At 34.3% G+C, this 20,429-nt stretch overlaps 1 protein-coding gene across 3 annotated transcripts in view; it reads right to left on the bottom strand.

Annotated features, from left to right (window-relative positions):
- Positions 1-14,738: 14,738 nt before the first annotated feature.
- Positions 14,739-20,429, bottom strand: part of LOC150107619 (uncharacterized) — a 125,455-nt gene continuing 119,764 nt past the window's right edge. For all 3 annotated transcript variants that reach the window (XM_090391980.1, XM_090391978.1, XM_090391979.1), the window contains one exon: positions 14,739-16,336. In XM_090391980.1, the coding sequence (XP_090248106.1) occupies positions 16,115-16,336 (222 nt within the window). In that variant the 3' untranslated portion in view covers positions 14,739-16,114. The remainder of the gene's footprint in view (positions 16,337-20,429) is intronic.

The raw sequence follows: 20,429 nt of genomic DNA, 5'->3' as shown, positions 1-20,429 counted from the left end.
TTTCACAAATAAATTAATTTTACTTCTTCGCTTTTGAAACTAAAATTAAAGATCAAATTTGTTAAATGCGTCATGATAAACAGAGTTGTGAATTTCCAAACCTGGTTGGGCGTATCCTTTGCAAAGTAATTGCAAGGCCAACATGTGTGTATGTGTGTGTCAGACAAGGATCCATTCTCTAGTTGAGTGACTTTTCGTAAACTTAGCTTCTTGGAATATTGCATTTAAAAACAATAAATAATGCAAATAAAAGAAGAAATGCTAAATTGAGTTTAATAATAATAATAATAATAATAATAATAATAATAATAATAATAATAATAATAATAAAGTAAAATGAATATATAATATGCACACACAACACAAATGTATTTACTTACCTCAACGACTTATAAACAAACATCGGGAAAAAAAATAATAGTAAAGAAAGAAACACTTTCTTCTTTTATTCCCGTTGTTGACAGTTCTTTAATTATTTCATAAAAGCTTTTAATAGCATTCACATTCATTCACAGAAATTTGGACACATAGAGTAAGTAGATTAGTATCACGGAATTATCTGCTCTACAGTATACCGACTGGATTTTTTTGTCGTGACTCAATTCAGGAGTTCAGTAAGCAACATATTGCTTTCACACCGAACGATAAAAATCATCTGCCAAGAAAACATTCAAGTATTCATACAATACTGGGAATTCAAACTGACAGCCATCATCCCACAAAGACGAACCTGCAATATACACTCTTAACTCCACTATTCACTTTTAATCATGTCTCTCTTTCTCTCTATTCTTTTCTTAACACTTTCTCTTCATTCCCTCTATCTCTTTCACTCTACGTCTTATCATACCACTTTCTTTTTTTTTTGTTTTTGTTTTTCTGTCTGTCTGTCTGTCTATCTCCCCTTTACATCACACAACTACGCCTACGCATATATTTTATTTATTCATCTATTCAGGCTCCCTTTCTACCTCTTCTCTCTCTCTTTCTCTCCATACTGCGAACATACGTTTCTTTTATTTATTATCACCTTATACTTTTTTTCATCCCTGTGTTAGTTGCATTTTTTACCTCTTTCCCCTTATTTTATCTCTTCTACTCTTTCTTGCATCCCCCCCCTCTCTCTCTCACTCTCCTCTCACCATATTTACTTCTAATTCTTTTTTTTTTTAAATATTTTCCTTCTAATATCGTCATATGTTGTTTATCCATTCGGTGTGCTGACAATCAACGGCGAACGTGCTCCACGAGCCAGAACACTTCCTTGAAAATTGGAAACCTATTCGTTCTAAACCAAAGACAACCATGTTCGTTATCTTCGAGTTTTACGACCCCTTCCATTCTGCACAACCAGTTCACAGCCACACTGCTATGCACTGTGGTTTTAGTTTCCTAATACCAGAGTGCGCGCGGGCAGCGACCAAGGTGTGTCAGGGTGGAGACGATCCAGAAAGTTCGCCGTGCCTATGAATAAGGCGGGACGAGATTTAGGTGAGGTCCATCGTCTACCTCGGAGCGAAAAGGTTCAATAGACGTACAGTGTGTGTGTGTGTGTGTGTGTGTGTGTGTGTAAGAGAGAGAGCCCTAAGATCCGGTTGTAGAGCAGTCCGGAAAACCAAGGACAGGCAGAGATGAAGGTCTCGGCCACAGCAGGGCAAGGTGGGCCGCATGTACAAGTTGAAACGGAGGTCACATTAGCCTCCGCCCTATCGAGATGATTTCTCCTGTTTCAATTAGCCATCATCTGTACGAGTTTCTTTTTCCACCTGTTCAAATGCGCGTGTGTTTTAACTGGCTGTGTCACAAAGGAGAAATAGGAAATCTTCCACTGAGGAAAATATCACAAACGAACTTTCCGAATACAAATTCCAGTTAGAGTTTCCATTAGATATCCTTCTGGCAACCACCGAAATGATTTTTTGCTTTATGCTTTAAGCAACTTTTTGATAAACGATAATTAAAGAATAACTTCCTTGCAATTTTTGCTGAAATCTTTAAAAAAAAAAAAGAGTATTTTCTTTGATATTGCTATTATCGGCTGAAAATTAAACTGCTTCTCGCTACCAATCCATTGTAAATAAACATTAGGTCAGTTTAGAGTCAGAGCATTTGAGATTTTTACTATATATATAGATAGATAGATAGATAGCACTCATTAATATCTAATATAAAGAACACACACACACACACACACACACACAAACATTAACTCATATAATTATCACTAATAGATAAAACATTAAAGACTGACACATCCGGCATGCACATGAATAGTCCTTATACTTATAAGGACTGGCTTAAAGGGGCGAAGCAAGAATGCTTTTCATCTTCCCCGTTATCTGTAGAGGACAGTGTAGGGATAAGGTGTTATTGAGCTATTAAAGCTCTGATCATGGCAGGAAGGTAACAGCAATAGCCGAGCCTCAGTTAGAACTTCATTGGCTACAGAATTGCCATCCATTACCCTCCAAGGGTATTGGATTGAATGAATCAATCACCGCATCTCACGGTCGATTCCCCAATCAATCTGACAACCATGCACATGAATAGTCCTTATCCTTATAAGGACTGGCTTAAAGGGGCGAAGCAAGAATGCTTTTCATCTTCCCCGTTATCTGTAGAGGACAGTGTATGGATAAGGTGTTATTGAGCAATTAAAGCTCTGATCATGGCAGGAAGGTAACAGCAATAGCCGAGCCTCAGTTAGAACTTCATTGGCTATAGCATTGCCAGTCATTACCATCCAAGGGGTATTGGATTGAATGAATCAATCACCACATCTCATGCACATGAATATTATCTTATCAATAATATAAATATTCAAGTTAAAAATAAATAATTTAGGTGTTTTTAACTTTTTCCAAAAAAAGTCAGCTTAAATATGAAAACAATTTAAAAATTTAGTCTACTTTTAGTCTTTCATTTTTAATACAAATTTCTGTATATTTATAGTGCATTATTTTTGAATATCTATAGAAAGAAATAGCTGTTTCGAACTGGTTGGTTCTATTCAGAGACCAGGCGGAAATCTTAAGAGAGCAAAAACTCTCGTTCAGTACTAACGAACTCTCAGTGTCGGAGAGGTGTATTTTTCGTAAGCGAACTCTCGGTCGGTGCGTAAAGTATTTACTAAAATAAAGAGCCAAAAGGCTTCATTTCATGATGAAAAATAAGAAAGGCAAATAAATGGACGCTTTGGCAAGCGATCGTGTTTTCTATAAGGTCCACACTAGGACAACTCGTAAATGCTGACGAGTGTATTCCCGTAAGCTCTCTGGTCAAATGTCGTACGAAACTTTCATAGTTTCTACATTTGGCTTTGAAATAATGCTGGATTTAATATCCACTTGATTTGTATAATTTTGCATCGCCGAAATGAAGCCTTTTGGCTCTTTATTTTAGTAAATTCATAGAAGTGAATTTTAAAATATTACATTCTTATTTTTATTCTTTTCCTCTAATCAATGTTGAAAAAAACTATTTCAACTTAAGTGTTTTTTAAATGGAATTTCTGTTTTTAGGTGAAAATATAAATAACGGAACATTAAACATAGTGTAGTATATTTATATACAGAAAGTGTTTCGATAATTTACTTATTTTTTTTCATGATGCTTGACATTTCTTTATTGATATTTTGAAATTTAACTTTTTTTTTCTTTTAAGATTAAATATATACATACAAAAGTATTAGGAATGCGTCTGAAGTTTCTGCGATCAAGAATACGGTTGTATTCTTGACAAAAAAAAAAGAAGAAAAAACTGTATTCTTTACGTTACTATATAAAAACCTTTGTCAATATACTGAACAACAGCCAAAAGCAATGATATAAATAATTCTTTGTTGCTCCTTATTAAGCTACTTAGAAGGTGGTAAAACTGGTTTACCGGGAGATTTAAGGAAGTGCCACTTTTCTTCTCTCTCTCTCTCTCTCTCTCTCTCTCTCTCTTTCGTTATCTAAACTCTGGTTTCGTAAGAGCAAGCCACTGAAGAAGAAGAAGAAAACATGAACAGTAACGATGGACAAAAATCAAAATGCTAAGAGGAATATGGCAGAAATGAAGATGTAAGGAAAGAGGCGTGAAAATGAAAAAGTCAAATTTGACGTATTATGCAATGAAGGCTTAAAGGAAGGAAATCGAAAGCAGTGAATCTGAAAATAGAAATGAAAAGACTACAAGAGTTATTCTGTAGAATTCTTTCATAAAGATAGGCAAGAATACTGGTTGGCACTTTGGTGAAGAATTATTTCCAGGAATCGGAGGTTATGAGACGCCTACGTACCACTGGCTACTTTTGTGTTCTCATTTGGGTTTATATATTTAAAGAAAATACGAAAGTTTTAGCAAAACTAAATAAATAAACCTTCCCTCTCTAATTGACTGTAATTCAGAAACAGAAAATGATATATGGTGAAACAATCAAATAATCACGCGTCCTGTAAGAAATGATTCATCATTCCTTACAGGACGCTTGGTTATGTAAGGAATGATGGAATTTGAATCCATACAGTATTAACAAAAAAAAAAAAAAAAAGTCACATTTTCAAGCACATCATGACAATGTCGATGTACTGAAGACATCGTTTATAGAAAACTCGCTTGCTCGAGATCCTTAAGATAGTCTAGAAATAAGCAGTCATAAAGATTTGTGCGGGTGTGTGTGTTAGCGCGCACGCCCAATTTAGTATAGAATCAATGCTTGAAAAGTCATGAATATAGGAGTAAAAGAAACAAGACAGATGACGTATTTAAGCAGATGATGATTTTTTTCAAAAAAGAAAAGTAAAATAATATTTATTTAAATATATCTGTAATGTATTGAAATTAGAATCGTCGTACCTCAGTCGTAAGCCTTCATAACTTTTAGATGGTCTTCATCTAAAGATGTCAAGGACTCCTTTTCTCTGTATAACGCCAGTTGTTTTCTGCAAAAATGACAAACTAACCCTGTACTTTAGCCAGTCATAAACAGAGCTCTTAATCAGAGCTCCAGATGAAACTGGCTTTATAAAGCCTTTATAAAAGCTTATAAGGTTTTTCTTTCATCAATGGGATTCGAACTTAAGTTAGAGAAGCTGGATTCCCTCCAAAAGATGGGCAAATGTCGCGTTGTCCTAGCAAGTACATTAGAGGGGAGGGGTTAAAAGCAGTACTGTGCAGCTTATCGTTGTGTTACTAAAAGTGGATCCTGGCATGGAAAACTGGCTTCATATTTCTATCGCTGAAAGTATTTTATTAACTCAAATAAAAATTTAAAACACATTCAGATTGCATGTAGAAGAGAGAGAGAGAGAGTTGCAATCGAAGACATTTCTGGAATAGTTTTAAGTCGCGCGCATGCTTGAAACGCATATCCCCATTTACTGAAGTAGAATTCGAATAATTACAAATTTTCATTAAAGGCATATGTAATATTGGTGATTTCTCAATCTCACTGCACCCCTAAAGAACTCGACTGCACTAATCCACAATAAAAGGACTGGCTGGAATTGTTCCAAGGTAACTGAGGAACCTGTTTAATTACACGTATTTTCCGAAGCAGTTTGACTTTTTAACGAAGGGAGTGGGTGAAAATAACTCTGGTTTCTATGAGAAAAAAAAAAAAAAAACTTGTTCATCTTTGTGTGAGGGGGGGGGAAGCCGAACTGATGATGAAACCCAAAATGAACAGCAAATTTTCGAAAGGAGAGGCAGTCAACACTCAAATGCAATACGAAGGATTGATCACCGACTAATTTTGAGTTTGAAAATTCCAGTTTGTGATTTGTTTTGGGGATGAAGATGGAAAAATCTGCACATCTCTTCCAGCGTTACACAATCTCATTAATTACCTTTTGTTCTAAATAAACCCAATTTATTTTTAGATATTTACATCTAAATTAAATAGTTATATTTAAATAAATCTTAACCCCCTTCTCAGTATTGCTACTAGCAGTAGAACAATTACGAAATCAATGAATGTCAGTAATACCGATATGTCAACGCTTTATCATTTGTGATAACAGCATGTAGAAAGCAGATATTACCAAATAGACAAAGCTACCTCTGAAGTCGCATTTCATCAAATGTTGTTGTCATAGTTGGAAGTATGACGAGGTGCCATTATCATGTTGACTCTCAACTCAGTCTGCACCACAGAACTGCCATAGCCTAAGCAACAAGGAAATGTCCATAAATTCAATATAGCATTCGCTGTTCATATTTAAGGTCATTAAAACAAGGGGTTGTATTCAGATCAGGAAGGAACATCATAAAATTTCATCTGAAGATTGTGTATCGTGATTCCTCATGTCAGTTAACAACTTCTAAACGGCCCCTAATACAATCACGATGTACTGCACCATCCTGGTTTCCGAAGTATTATTTGAAACAACATTTCGCTTGTGGGCAGCAGCCCTTCCATGAAGATCGTTGGTACATAATGCTTTATACAATTTAGGGTACCTTACACTCCTTTGTTGAAACTGTATACTGTTTCATGACTGGAAGTACACACAACCTTTTTAGAACTCATTTATCACGTTCAGTTATTTTATATATTCTTTCTTAGGTTTCTTTTTACCATCACGTTTCAATCTTTTTATGATGTCATCCACAGCTAATCTCGAGTTACTCGAACTGTGTTCCAAGCGCTACAACTGATTTGTGATTTATATGGCTATCCATGAACCTTATCCGAAGCTAATTATCCACCCAACATTTTCAGTACTAAACACAACCATTCATCGGCTTTATATATTCGTAGCTCAGTAAGCAAAGTTTGCCTTTGAAAACTTTGAATATGAAAGAGAACAATCGAGCTTCTTCTCGTGATCACTTTCAAAATTTAATTTTCCAACTATCGTAGGTAGGCTATGAAACCAAACTGATATAATGCAGGGTGTCCCAAAATTCACGCAAGAAGTAATTTTGATAGAAAACACAGATTTTTAATTAAAAATTGTAATTTCTTATTGATTCATAAAGTATACAGTATAGGGTTATGCATAGAATAGCATATCGGGTAAATGGCCTCCATGGCTTTGCTGGCATATACGCACTCTTTTGTCGAAATTTCCCATGACCGTTTTGCATAAATCTGGCTGAATTTCGTTGATACAGCGCTCAATTTCCTCCTTCAAGGCGTGGGTGGTCGTGGGCTTGTTGGCATAAACCTTAGACGTCAAAAAACCCCAAAGAAAAAAGTCCAATGGCGTTAAGTCACATGATCTGGGCGGCCCAATTCTGATCACCAAAACGGGAAATTACACGACCAGGAAATGACTCATACAGTAATTGAATTATTTCTCGGGCTGTATAGCATGTGGCACCATCTTGTTGAAACCACATGTCGTCCACATCCATATCTTGCAATTTAGGCACAAAAAAACTGGAGTATCATGTCGCGATAGCGAGCACCATTAACTGTTATTGCCTTACCAGCTGCATTTTCGAAGAAGAATGGACCGATGATGCCTCCAGCCCAAAATCCGCACCAAACAGTGACACGTTGTGGATGCATTTGTTTCTCAAAAAGCACTCGTGGATTTTCTGAACCCCAAATGCGACAATTTTCTCGATTAACGAAATCATCAAGATGAAAATGAGCCTCATCGCTGAAGATGATTTTGTTCGAAAACTAAGCATCCATTTGTTGTTGTTCCATAATCCATTCAACGAACTCTCTTCGCTTTGTGTGGTCAGTAGGCTTCAGTTCTTGAGTCAATTGAACTTTGTAAGCATAAAGATGCAAATCTTTCGTGAGAATACGCTGTAGAGAGCTTCTCGAAATGCCCAATTCAAGACCACGGTGCTGAATTGATGTTCCTGGACTCTCAGCAACACTCTCACGAACTGCTTCGATATTTTCTGTTGAACGACTTGTTGAAGGACGGCCAGAGTGTATAAGATCACTAATTGATCTAGTTTCCTTGAATTTTTTAATTAATCTTTTCACAGTTGATGAAGTTAAATCACTATTCTGACCATATTTTGTACGAAAATTGCGAACTCTAGCTGCCAAACCTTCATTATTTTTAAAATATTGCTCAACAATGAAAATGCGTTGTTCTTTCGTGTAGCGCTCCATTTTTAATAACCCTGAACTGTCAGCTGTCACGCTGTCTTTTTTTTTTCTCGTTGGCAACACTTTACCGCACAAATGGCGCTAAATTTAAATCTTGCGTGAATTTTGGGACACCCTGTATATATAATATATATAATTATTATATACATTATCTATACAATGTAAATTATGTATATAATAATTATTTCCAAGAAATATAGATATATAGATATAGAGAGCTGAGTTATATTTGTTCTGCACTTTTTTCCCGCTTCCATTTCAGTCAGCCATTTAAGGTAGTTAAGTTAGCTTATTGTATTGTACCGTTTTTTAAAGTGTCTTAAAGCTATCTGAGCGAGAAAAATGCTCTCGATCTGCATATTGGAAATTGAAGTCCTTATAAGGACTGGCTTAAAGGGGCGAAGCAAGAATGCTTTTCATCTTCCCCGTTATCTGTAGAGGACAGTGTAGGTATAAGATGTTATTGAGCTATTAAAGCTCTGATCATGGCCGGAGGGTAACAGCAATATAGCCGAGCCTCAGTTGGAACTTCATTGGCTACAGCATTGCCATCCATTACCCTCCAAGGGTATTGGATTGAATGAATCAATCCATTTCATTGGAAATTGAAAATTTTTTTTTGATAATTTAATTAAAAGTTATCTTGGGAATAAAAAGGCGGAAGACTATGCACTCGATCTGCACATTGGAAAAGTGATTCTGTTGGGATTCGTTAGGTTATATAAATAAATATTATATATAAATATATATTATATATAATATATATAATTATTATATACATTATGTATATAATGTATTTAATGTAAATTATGTATATAATAATTATTAAAAATTATTTCCAATAAATATAGAGGGCTGAATTTTTCCCCGCTTCCATTTCAGACAGCCATTTAAGGTAATTAGGTTAGCTAGTTAGGTTAATTATTGTACCGTTTTTTAAAGTGTCTTAAAGGTATGGAAAGAGACGAATATTTAATAAAAATTATCTCGAGGATAAAAAGGCGGAAGACTACGCACTCGATCTGCATGTTGGAAAAGTGATCCTGTTGGGATTTGGTAGGTTAACTATGAGATGCACTTTTAGCACAACAGCCTTGCCTCTATGCGTTGAACTATTCGATCGTCTTCTTTCGTCGTTACTATTAGCAGGCATGCGAGTGAGGGAGCAGAGAAATCTGCCCAATGTTACTTCACGTTGTTTGTCTTATGCCAGTTCGTGGATTTTACCCGGTAAACTATATATATAAAGAGTTTGTGAGTGCGGTGGATGAGCTCGAAGGGTAAGATACCGCGGACATACTTCTAGCCATTTCATATATATATATATTCCTTCTTTTAAATTGAAATATTTCCATATTTAAATTTGCCATCGTCAATGCCTAAATAACTAAAATGTTTTACATGTTATTAATCACATTATATAGGAAAGTGGTATTGAACTTGGAGATGTTAATTTCAGCTCACTATACAGGTTTTTCATGCCAAATTTATTACAACAGTTATTGTAATAAATTTGTTATAGTTACAGAATATGTATCAAAAGTATCTGAAATTATTGATATTGGTTTAAATAACTTTTATTTAAGCTAGTTTTATAACAAAAAATTAATAAAATTAAAATTAATAATAATATTTAAAATATTCTTCAATTTTTAAAGAAAAAGTGTATTTTTTTTCTTTATAAAAAGTTTAAAAGTAACAAGCATTAAACATCTTGTGATAAAGGACGACGTAACATTTACTCCTTCGGTTTGAAAAACATAGATTTTAAATCTGTTCTAGGGACTTTTCGTAGGTACCAGCCTTATATTAAGATGGGAGGATTATTTCTCTCGGAAACGTTTGCTTATTATCCCGAAAGCAAATCGGCCGAAGATTTGGTTTCTTTGCTTGAATTATGGCTAAAACAACTAAAAGTATGAGACCAGTTTCGAATTTCCTGGAAAGAAAATCGTTCTTATTATCTCCGCATAATAATCACTAACTTAGCTTTAGTCGAAACGGTTCGTCATCTTATACTGGATTCGAACCCGAAATGTTATGAGTTAGAACGGTGAAAAAGGATAAAGATCTTGTTGCTCTCATGACTGTGATACGAGATGTATCAGCAGATACGCAAATAATTTCGACAGTACCAAATAGTTAGCTGGCCAAAAATCTTTCATTATTAATTTTGATCGATCTTCAATTCCTTTAATTGTTTAAAGCAGTCATTCTTTTCTTCTAGGCATTTGCTTCTAAAAAAAGGGTCGAAAAGTAAAAAGATAATAATAAATAATAAAAGTAAAACAAATATAAATTTTTGTGATCGTAAGTGTAGAATACAAAATAAACAAATACAAATAAAAGCCATTTTATCAGAGACATTGTACCAATAAGCTGTATGCTTATTCAATCAATTCCTATACCCTCTATTTACAAGATGTAATAAAATAAAAATAAAAATAACTCCTATGTTTTTAATTCCCAAATGGAGTAAGTGGGTACTTTTTAAGTAGAAGACAAGTCGGCAGCCAGTCTCCATGTTTCAATCCTTTACTGACAGTGATCTCAGGCTATTAATGAATTTGGACTTTACAAGTGAAACAGAGTGTGAGGTAGACAAACTTCTATCATCACGAGGAAGTTGTCTACCTCACAAATCCTAACGCTTAAGTTCATAAACCCACATGCTTAAGTTCTGTTTTAATGGGGCGAAAACTGTAACAGCTGCTTTTTAGATCTTAAAAGTTGCGTTTGGAAACTATAATCAGAACTTGAACATTTGAATAGATTTTCAAAGCTGGAGTGACTTTTATTGATTTTAAATATTGGAACATCTATCATCATGAACATCAGTTACATGCCTTTAAAGAGCCTCACAATCTACCCAAGAATCCTTCTCTTTCATATTTTCAATTTTTATTAGGATGAGGTGATTTTCGGGATAAAAACTCTCTTATACCCGTTTGGGTACTATTAACTGCTCACATTCGGTTGATATTTGTCAAGTTAATGGAATATTATACAGAGCAGTACATAATCTACACTGATTGGAAAGAAATCAACGGACATCATAGTGTGTGAGGAACAAACAGCCATGGCGCCTACCTTAATAAAATAGAGGACTTCCTTTCTCTATATGACACATTCAACGTGTCAGCTGACGAATGGTGATTTTTACATATTATCATCCTTAGCACCCTTTGGTTACGTTCGGTAAGTGTGGAGGATCATCCTTGCAGTTGACTCCCTGTGCTTCCATCTCAGTATGGTGTCAGTGATTTATTAGTTTCATTATTAATTTTGATCGATCTTCAATTCCTTTAATTGTTTAAAGCAGTCATTCTTTTCTTCTAGGCATTTGCTTCTAAAAAAAGGGTCGAAAAGTAAAAAGATAATAATAAATAATAAAAGTAAAACAAATATAAATTTTTGTGATCGTAAGTGTAGAATACAAAATAAACAAATACAAATAAAAGCCATTTTATCAGAGACATTGTACCAATAAGCTGTATGCTTATTCAATCAATTCCTATACCCTCTATTTACAAGATGTAATAAAATAAAAATAAAAATAACTCCTATGTTTTTAATTCCCAAATGGAGTAAGTGGGTACTTTTTAAGTAGAAGACAAGTCGGCAGCCAGTCTCCATGTTTCAATCCTTTACTGACAGTGATCTCAGGCTATTAATGAATTTGGACTTTACAAGTGAAACAGAGTGTGAGGTAGACAAACTTCTATCATCACGAGGAAGTTGTCTACCTCACAAATCCTAACGCTTAAGTTCATAAACCCACATGCTTAAGTTCTGTTTTAATGGGGCGAAAACTGTAACAGCTGCTTTTTAGATCTTAAAAGTTGCGTTTGGAAACTATAATCAGAACTTGAACATTTGAATAGATTTTCAAAGCTGGAGTGACTTTTATTGATTTTAAATATTGGAACATCTATCATCATGAACATCAGTTACATGCCTTTAAAGAGCCTCACAATCTACCCAAGAATCCTTCTCTTTCATATTTTCAATTTTTATTAGGATGAGGTGATTTTCGGGATAAAAACTCTCTTATACCCGTTTGGGTACTATTAACTGCTCACATTCGGTTGATATTTGTCAAGTTAATGGAATATTATACAGAGCAGTACATAATCTACACTGATTGGAAAGAAATCAACGGACATCATAGTGTGTGAGGAACAAACAGCCATGGCGCCCACCTTAATAAAATAGAGGACTTCCTTTCTCTATATGACACATTCAACGTGTCAGCTGACGAATGGTGATTTTTACATATTATCATCCTTAGCACCCTTTGGTTACGTTCGGTAAGTGTGGAGGATCATCCTTGCAGTTGACTCCCTGTGCTTCCATCTCAGTATGGTGTCAGTGATTGTTGACCTGGGATGGCTCGATCATATTCCTTCAATTTATACTGGCTACAAACATGCAACTCGTTACATTGCACGATGCACCATGTCCACGAGGATTTCCGTTAGCCTCTTTCCAAGCACTGTATAAAGGTGTGTATTAATAATACACCAACGACTGAAAATGCAAGCCTTGACATATTTGGTATTTTTTTTTCTTTAGCTGTTGAAAATATAATTTGAAGTTGTTATTTTTATTTATGCATGCATTAGCCATAATGTAATGGACGATTTGCCATGTGTGGGTAGTATTGGCGTATATATTGGACATCTAACAATCTAGTGGAATGAGTTGATTGATTATATTATATCATCATTTGAGGTGATAATAATATAGAGTTATATTATCTATATGTTATTCAGATTTTACAGTTGTATGATAATGATTAGCGTTGAAAAAATTAATATTCGCATAACTATCATTAACGAGATGAAGAAAGCAAAAACATATGAAATGTTCGTAAACAAAAACAGTAAGATGTTATATTCAGGTAATCATTCTAATCAATGCCGAAGAACCATCTAAATCTAAAATTCAGCATGACTAGCTCCTCTTCTAGCATACGGAGAGTTTCATTGGAGTTTGAGAGTAGAGCGCAAATAGAGTCAAAAATATTTACAGATTCCTAAAAAAAAGGTCACCACTTGACTCCTGCAGAAGTCATGATTAAATTAGTCTTATAATGTGAGACCCCACCAGATATATACGGGCCGCCTAAAATCCCCAAACAGAATATGCCATTTCTCCAGTTGTGTATAGCATTTATACACTCACCTACAAATTTGCCAAATACTTAGCAAAAGTGTTCTCAAAATCAGTGGCGGCTCCTGGCTTGAAATCGTGGGGGTGCTGCATCTTTCGAAATATACATACACACTGTAAGTACAGTGTATACGTGTTTGGATAAAATATCAAGATTATGGTAAAAAAAATAATAATTAACCATGAAAAAATATATTTTTTCTTATTAAATTTATTATCGATAAAATTATAGTTTAATATAATTCAAAATTACTTAAAAATGAAATCCATTATCATAACCCCAATAATGTTCTAAAATAAAAACTATAACAGATGTTATGTCTTTAATTGTAATGTCGAAATATTTAAAGAGACGGAGTAAACACGATAAGCACTACGAACACTCCTACTGGCGCAAGCTGCATATAAACAGCAGTGGAACGGACAGTGCCGCATTAGGCTAATAGCACGCATCTCACTATGACGTCATATGCTTGCGTCCTTCGCCCTCCTAAGTGCTACAAGATGGATTTTTATTATTTTTTATACAAAATAACAGAATTGTATAAGATTGTTGATGATAAAATTAAATATTACAAGCAAATATAAATAAATTAATAAATATATTTATTAATTGTGATGTTAATAAATATATTTATATATCGAGAAAAATTGGGGGTGCTGCAGTTCCGCAGTGCCTATGCACGAGTCGCCCCTGCTCAGAATAGTGAAAAAAATCTCTTCGCACATAAGGAACTTGGATCATGTTGAAGGTATCTTTAAAGTCATTTTCAAGTTAATCCAAGCTGAAAGTTGTCTCGATTGTGTGTAAGTTCACAATGAACTCAAAGTATTTATTTCATTTGGTAAGGGAAAGTCTACAAACAAATAGAGAGTACAGCCGTGGGTTATCCGCTTTCTTTTACTCTTCTGGCCAATTTCTTTATGAAAGCATTTGAAGATAATGCTCTCAACTCAGTTTCAAACAGACCTACTATTTGGTAACGCCCAGGATTTAATTCACTTTAGAATAAAAGAAAACTAAAAAGTAAGGTGAAGAACAAATGCGAAAATAATATCGGGAGCGATCATTTACAAAGTTATTTTTTAAAAGAATAAAAGATAAAAAAAATAAATAAAACATCCATTAGAATGAGGAATTTTCCAAAGGATAGGCAAGTGTTTACCAACCCTTTCCGGTTTGAACATATTAGTTGGTAAAACAAATCATACTAAATCTCTCTACTTCGTATCCTGTTCTAATTCTTCTAAAGATGTAAAGATGGAGGAAATTGTGTAATATTGTGTAATGTTCTCGAATTGTAGACCAGCCTATTTTCGTTGGCCCATTTTGTGTCATCCTAGTTAAAAGTAAGGTTAACCAAAAACGAATGCAGTGGGCATGCGCAGATTTTTGAAATCGCTGTCTTGAAACTTGTTAACTTCTGACTTACAATAGTGTTTTGTTTTTCTGAAAATAAACATGAACACAGACAAAAAAAAAAAAAGGAATACCACTCTGATTTATAAGTTCACGATTTATTTCTTTTTATTAGCTCTTTTAAATAAAACATTTGTACACAGTTTGAAAATACATTCATTTGAGTGCAGATTCAATAGACATTGCACCATTGTAGAAATGTGTTTACATTCAACTAGATTACACCGTTTCTGGTAAATAAAGTAGATAACATCCCTGAAAATCATTTTGTAGCCAAACAACTTGTAGAAGAATGGGACAGCCGATAACATTTATTTATAAAAAAAAAATCTTCAATCAAGTATCGTACACAAACTACATCCAAAGCAGACTTATTGATTAACTCTTTATATATATGCAAATATAATCACAGATTAATATCAGGCACGAGGAATAAAAATTCACTAACATTTTTTTGAATTCTTTACCGTTTGCAGTTAATGAGGAAGCATCACAAATGATTGTTAATCATGTGGTAAAAGGAAAACTGTCTCGTCACTTACAAGTCATAACAGAGTTCTAAATCGCCACACTTTTAACTCTTTTTTTATGTATATATATATATATATATATATATATATATATTTTTTTTTGTTATTGCATGTGCAGCTATGGTTAAGATATAATCTGTATCTTAAAACCATACTAAGATCTCTCTCTACTAAGAATCCTTTGATATTAGAAAATCTAGGCAATCAGATGTGCGTTACAGTAATTCGAAGTTCTATAATTATTTTCCAAGTTTCCTATAAAAATTCACATTTGAGAACATCTTTCTAATTACAGCTTTCGTGTCTTGTTTTCAGATTGCAAAAATGGATTGGAATTCGATTCATTAGTCGTGGATGTTACCTACTTTAGTTTATTTCTTCCTTTTTCTTTTTTTTTTTCTTCTGAGATTGGCGAAAGATTTGCCGATTTTATGAAAGACTGTGGTTATTGGACTCACAGGAGGCATTGATTTGACAAAAAAAAATTAGTATATACAAGATTGAATGATCCAAATATCTTGTTTTATTGAGGATCCAGAACTCATAAGCTCACTTTTTCTTTTCCAAGCTTATCTTTCCCTTGCTATAATAGTCTTTGGAATATCTCCATTTCAATATAATGGTTTCAATTTCTGAAGGGGGGACGGGGGGAAATAGTCACTTTGCACAATTCTGAACACATCTGTGGATTGAAACGAGTTTATTTCTGAAAATATAAAATGATAATGCATTCTATTGCGGAGAGAAAAAAACAGTCTTCAACAATACATATTTCAACTCCAGTGATTGTTGAAGATTATATTTTCATTACGAGCTATACATACCAGTTGAATTTATTATTTTAATTCCATTCAATTTATACTTTGGTAGCAGTGCATCGGGATTAAACCTAGTAAATACATTCACAGATATTTTTTTGATTTTCATTTGCTTACGGAGGGCGAACGAGAAATATCGCTTCTCCTATCTTGTTCGTCACTATGGCAATGAATACAATGGAGACACACCACACAGTGACCTATTAGTCGTGCAATTGTAGACCTTAATTTCAATGCTGGTCCTAATTTCATTCCCATAAAAGTTGTAAGATGTTCTTCTGTCAATAGTGGTAGGCTAACGCCATCTATCGATTGTTCTCGAAATTTCTATATAAAAAAAAATACACACGTTATTAGTAACGAATTATGATCAATTATAAAGTGCACAATATTTTAAAGCAAAACTGAATAAAAAAAATTATAAAAATAAATAAATAATACTAATGCAGGATATTCTGTAGAGAAAAATCACAGTAAGTCTACTTGTGACGAGAGCAAATTTTCGTGTTAAATATGGCAAAACGTAACATTTTTTTTGTATAGGTAGGGTGGGAGGAGATGGAGTATTGTACGCTTCGTTTTACCCTTCAGCGTTATTCTACCTTACTTCCAGTGACATTTTGTATTCCACTTTGGTACACGACATAAATGCGGATGTGCAAGTAGATAGCTGTAGCTGAATGCATCGGTGCATACAGTTTTTACGAACAAAGAACTCCTATGCGTGGACATATTCGGAAATACCCAAGAATGAGACTACACCTGATTTGTCCTTCCAGTTCAAGACAGCGGAACTCCATTATAAACTAGAACGTTAATCAAAAAACTCTCCAGGATTTTTTTTTCTTTCTTTATTGAAGCTGTGTTTGCTTGTTTCTATGGCCCAGGTCATTAATCCCTAGAGTATTACCTGCCAGGGTTCACACACACAGATAGGGGCATGAGCTACGACGCGTGGATGCCCTTAAGCTAACTTCCTTTTCTTGCATGAATTTTCAAATGGGCATGACACCGACTTGCTGCTGTTGTAAGTAGGGTTGATCAGGGAGGTGCTCTCAAAGCGGGAAATTTCTCTCCAATCTTGTCCGATCTTCCTCTTTGATAAACATCTCGAAAATAACTTTCCATAACTTTGGTCTCTCGGTAAAACCGGTGGTGTGTATCGAAATTATCATGCAGAGTCACAGTGCGTGCGTCATGATGACAGGGAATGTCTCTGGTGATGATTCACCACAGAGATGAGTGACTCATTGCCGACCAAATGGGAAATTTGGAAGAAATGCCATATCCGTGTGCGTGTATGAGGTCAGAAAGCTGAGGAAATAGGAGATACCTAATCGGCCATTCACGTTAACGAAATGTTGAGAAAAAATAAAAAATCTGAAAAAAATAAAGCGTTCGATTAAGTTCCCGTCCAACAGTAGCAAAAGAAAAACCTCTTCGATCACATTCTATAAAAAACACTCCTCAAATATCAAATATAAAAAATTCCTCAAAATTATTATATTATCTATATGCAAAATAATTAATGGTGTATTCTAAATATCCGTTTTTTAAGTTACATTTTTTACATTTCTAATAGAAATCAGAAAAAATATTTCTCATATAAAATATAAATATATTTTAATATATATTTCAAAACTTTTAATATAAATATATTTTAAACTCATTATAGAATTCCCTCTGTCTATGATTCCTAACCACATGGGTAAGCTAAAGATTTTTTCCTGTTTTTGTTAATTTCATGTCTTTTTTGTATGTTTATTTATTTTTACATACTCCAGAAACCCTGATCAAGATATATTTTCACCCTCTCCCACATTACTAATATACGACAGAAATTCTAGTTTACAGACCAAACATAAAGTATAATCCATTTATATTTCTTTAGTAACATTTTGATCAAGATTTTCTCTTGTAGTAAATAGAACAAGCACTTGTCACCGTAAAATAAATCAACTATATGACAAATTCTGTGTATTCCATTAAAGAATCTGCAAGCTCCTATGAGTGTATTAACCTTCTATTTAACCAAAATACATGTAGTTAAATTATATTAACTATATTCAACTATATATGGTTCCCTAGATGGTACGTATACATAACTGCCCCTAAACATCTGAAGGGCTATAACCATGGTTTAACTACCAAAAATGGCGTTGTTTTAATATTGTTTAATACTGATGCTGCAGGAAGCAAAATGTTATCTTACTCATTTCTCCTTATGTTTTACCATTGTTGAAAACAAGTGTTACAGTGGTTCCGCTGACAGTGTTTTCATCACAAGCATTGAAAGATGTGCTGCAGATAAACACACTTCGGTGGACATTGAATCTATAAAGTCCATGTTTTTAGTCCCATTCTTTGTTTTGAATAGGCCTCTTAAATTAGGACACACATTTTCATTTAATATTCTGATTATTGAAATTCTGCTGCATAAGTGGCTTTTTTGATAATTTCGTTATATCCCATTTTTCCAACTGAGTCATTCCTATACTAGAAGGTGTTCCAAAAGGAGTTGAACAGTTACGAGTATTTATTATCGAGTTGTGTAACTGAAAAGATGGTTCATGCTTAATCCAAGAACTAAATTACATTTTATTCTAATTAATAGTTACATAATATAATATTAAATACTAAAAGGTGTGTTTAAAATAATAAGAATTTTTTAATTATTTCAAAATAATCAGATAATGATTAACCATTTTTCTGTAATATTATTATTTAAAATATATAATTTTAGAAAATATCCAAAAAATATTAAATTGTTAATACTGTAAATGGTATAATATTTTTTAAAATCAAATACATTGTTATAAATCGATACATACATGCATTTTTCTTCATATAAAAAATAAAAAACAGTCAGAAGAATTATTTAAGAATAATTTTAAATATTTACGAATTTTTAAGCAGCCTATAAGCTACTGAAGGAGTCTTTCTTCTTTCATGTTTGATTTTTTCGTAAAAAATTACGAAAAAAAGTGCAGAAAAATATACATAAATTGACACACACACACACACACACACACACACACACACACACACTAATTAAAGTGTTGTTTGAAAACTTTAATATGTATTTTAAGATTAAATACAGAAAAAGTTTTATATTAAAATTATAGTTTTATAACTTTCAGAGGGACATCTCCATGGAGTCCGTCGACTCATCGCAGGTGGCCCACTAAATATTTCACTAAGCGCTATCATATTATTTGTATCTTCCACAAAGTACTCACAAATGACTGGCAACAACTCAGTTCACTCATTCACCACCTTAGAGACAAAAATAAATCTATCCCATAATATAAAATGATAAGCCTTTTTGGTAACGTTTCTGCGTCATGTTTTTCGTCAAGTTATTTGAAACTCAGGGGTTACCCTGAGTGTCGAGTCATCACAATTCAAGGAGAACCGGCCTACCAGTCCGGAAATCGGGGGGGGGGGGGGGGGGGGGTTGTGCTCCGTAGGCGCCTCTTTCAAGTCTTCAAAATTCGAGTCATCGGAATTCAAGGAGAACCTGCCTACCAGTCCGGAACTCGGGGGGGGGGGGGGGAACAGTAGGCGCCGGGGGGGCGAACCCCTTTCGACTTTTCAAAATTCGAGTCATCAGAATTCAAGGAGAACCGGCCTATTAGTCCGGAACTCGGGGGGGAGTGGGGAGGAACCCACTTTCGAGTTATCAGAATTCAAGGAGAACTGGCCTACCAGTCCGGAACTCGAGGGGGGAGCCGCAGGCGCAAGGGGGGAGAACCCCTTTTGTGTCTTCAAAATTCTAGTCATCAGAATTCAAGGGGGAGGATCCCCCCTAGTAAATATATTAAAAAAACTAGTCCTCACTCCCTTGCTGACTACTCCCTCAGTTTTCAGGGAAGGCCTATAGTTATGCCTCCGTAACTAGTCACATACTGAAAATTACCTCTAAATGCTATAAAACACTTCCAAGTAACTTATATGTCTCTATCATATTATCCCTTTTTCGCCTATCAGCCGATTTCTATAATCCACAAATACCTGATTTTATCCTCATAAGGAGCATTCCATGGTCTTTCACCATCACTCACCTCTGGATCATGTTCTTCTTCTCCTCCTTATTTCTAACAAAGAAACTCAGGTTACGAGATCTGTGACCAGTAATACAGATGGTACCACATTAAAGAAGTATAATGAGATCTATCTTCATTTCTGCTTGTCAATGTGCCTTTTTTTTGATAATTTCGTTATATCTCATTCTCATTATAACCCGATATATCCCATATACATTATATATATATAGAAAGTTTTTTACCTTGGGTATATATTATGTTAAAGATACCAAGCAATTTTATAAGCTAGGTTTTTAATCCTTTTTCCCAAGTAAGCAAACAGACAAGTCAAGTTTGCGCTGGCACGTAGTGCAAGTCTGGGGCAACTCGTGGTA

Source organism: Typopeltis vanoorti, chromosome 4, assembly GCF_054136105.1.
Source record: "Typopeltis vanoorti isolate ZY-2024b chromosome 4, IOZ_Tvanoo_1.0, whole genome shotgun sequence".
NCBI classification, from domain to species: domain Eukaryota; kingdom Metazoa; phylum Arthropoda; class Arachnida; order Uropygi; family Thelyphonidae; genus Typopeltis; species Typopeltis vanoorti.
Note: the sequence above shows the minus strand (reverse complement) of the source record. Positions and strands in the feature narration are given on the sequence as shown.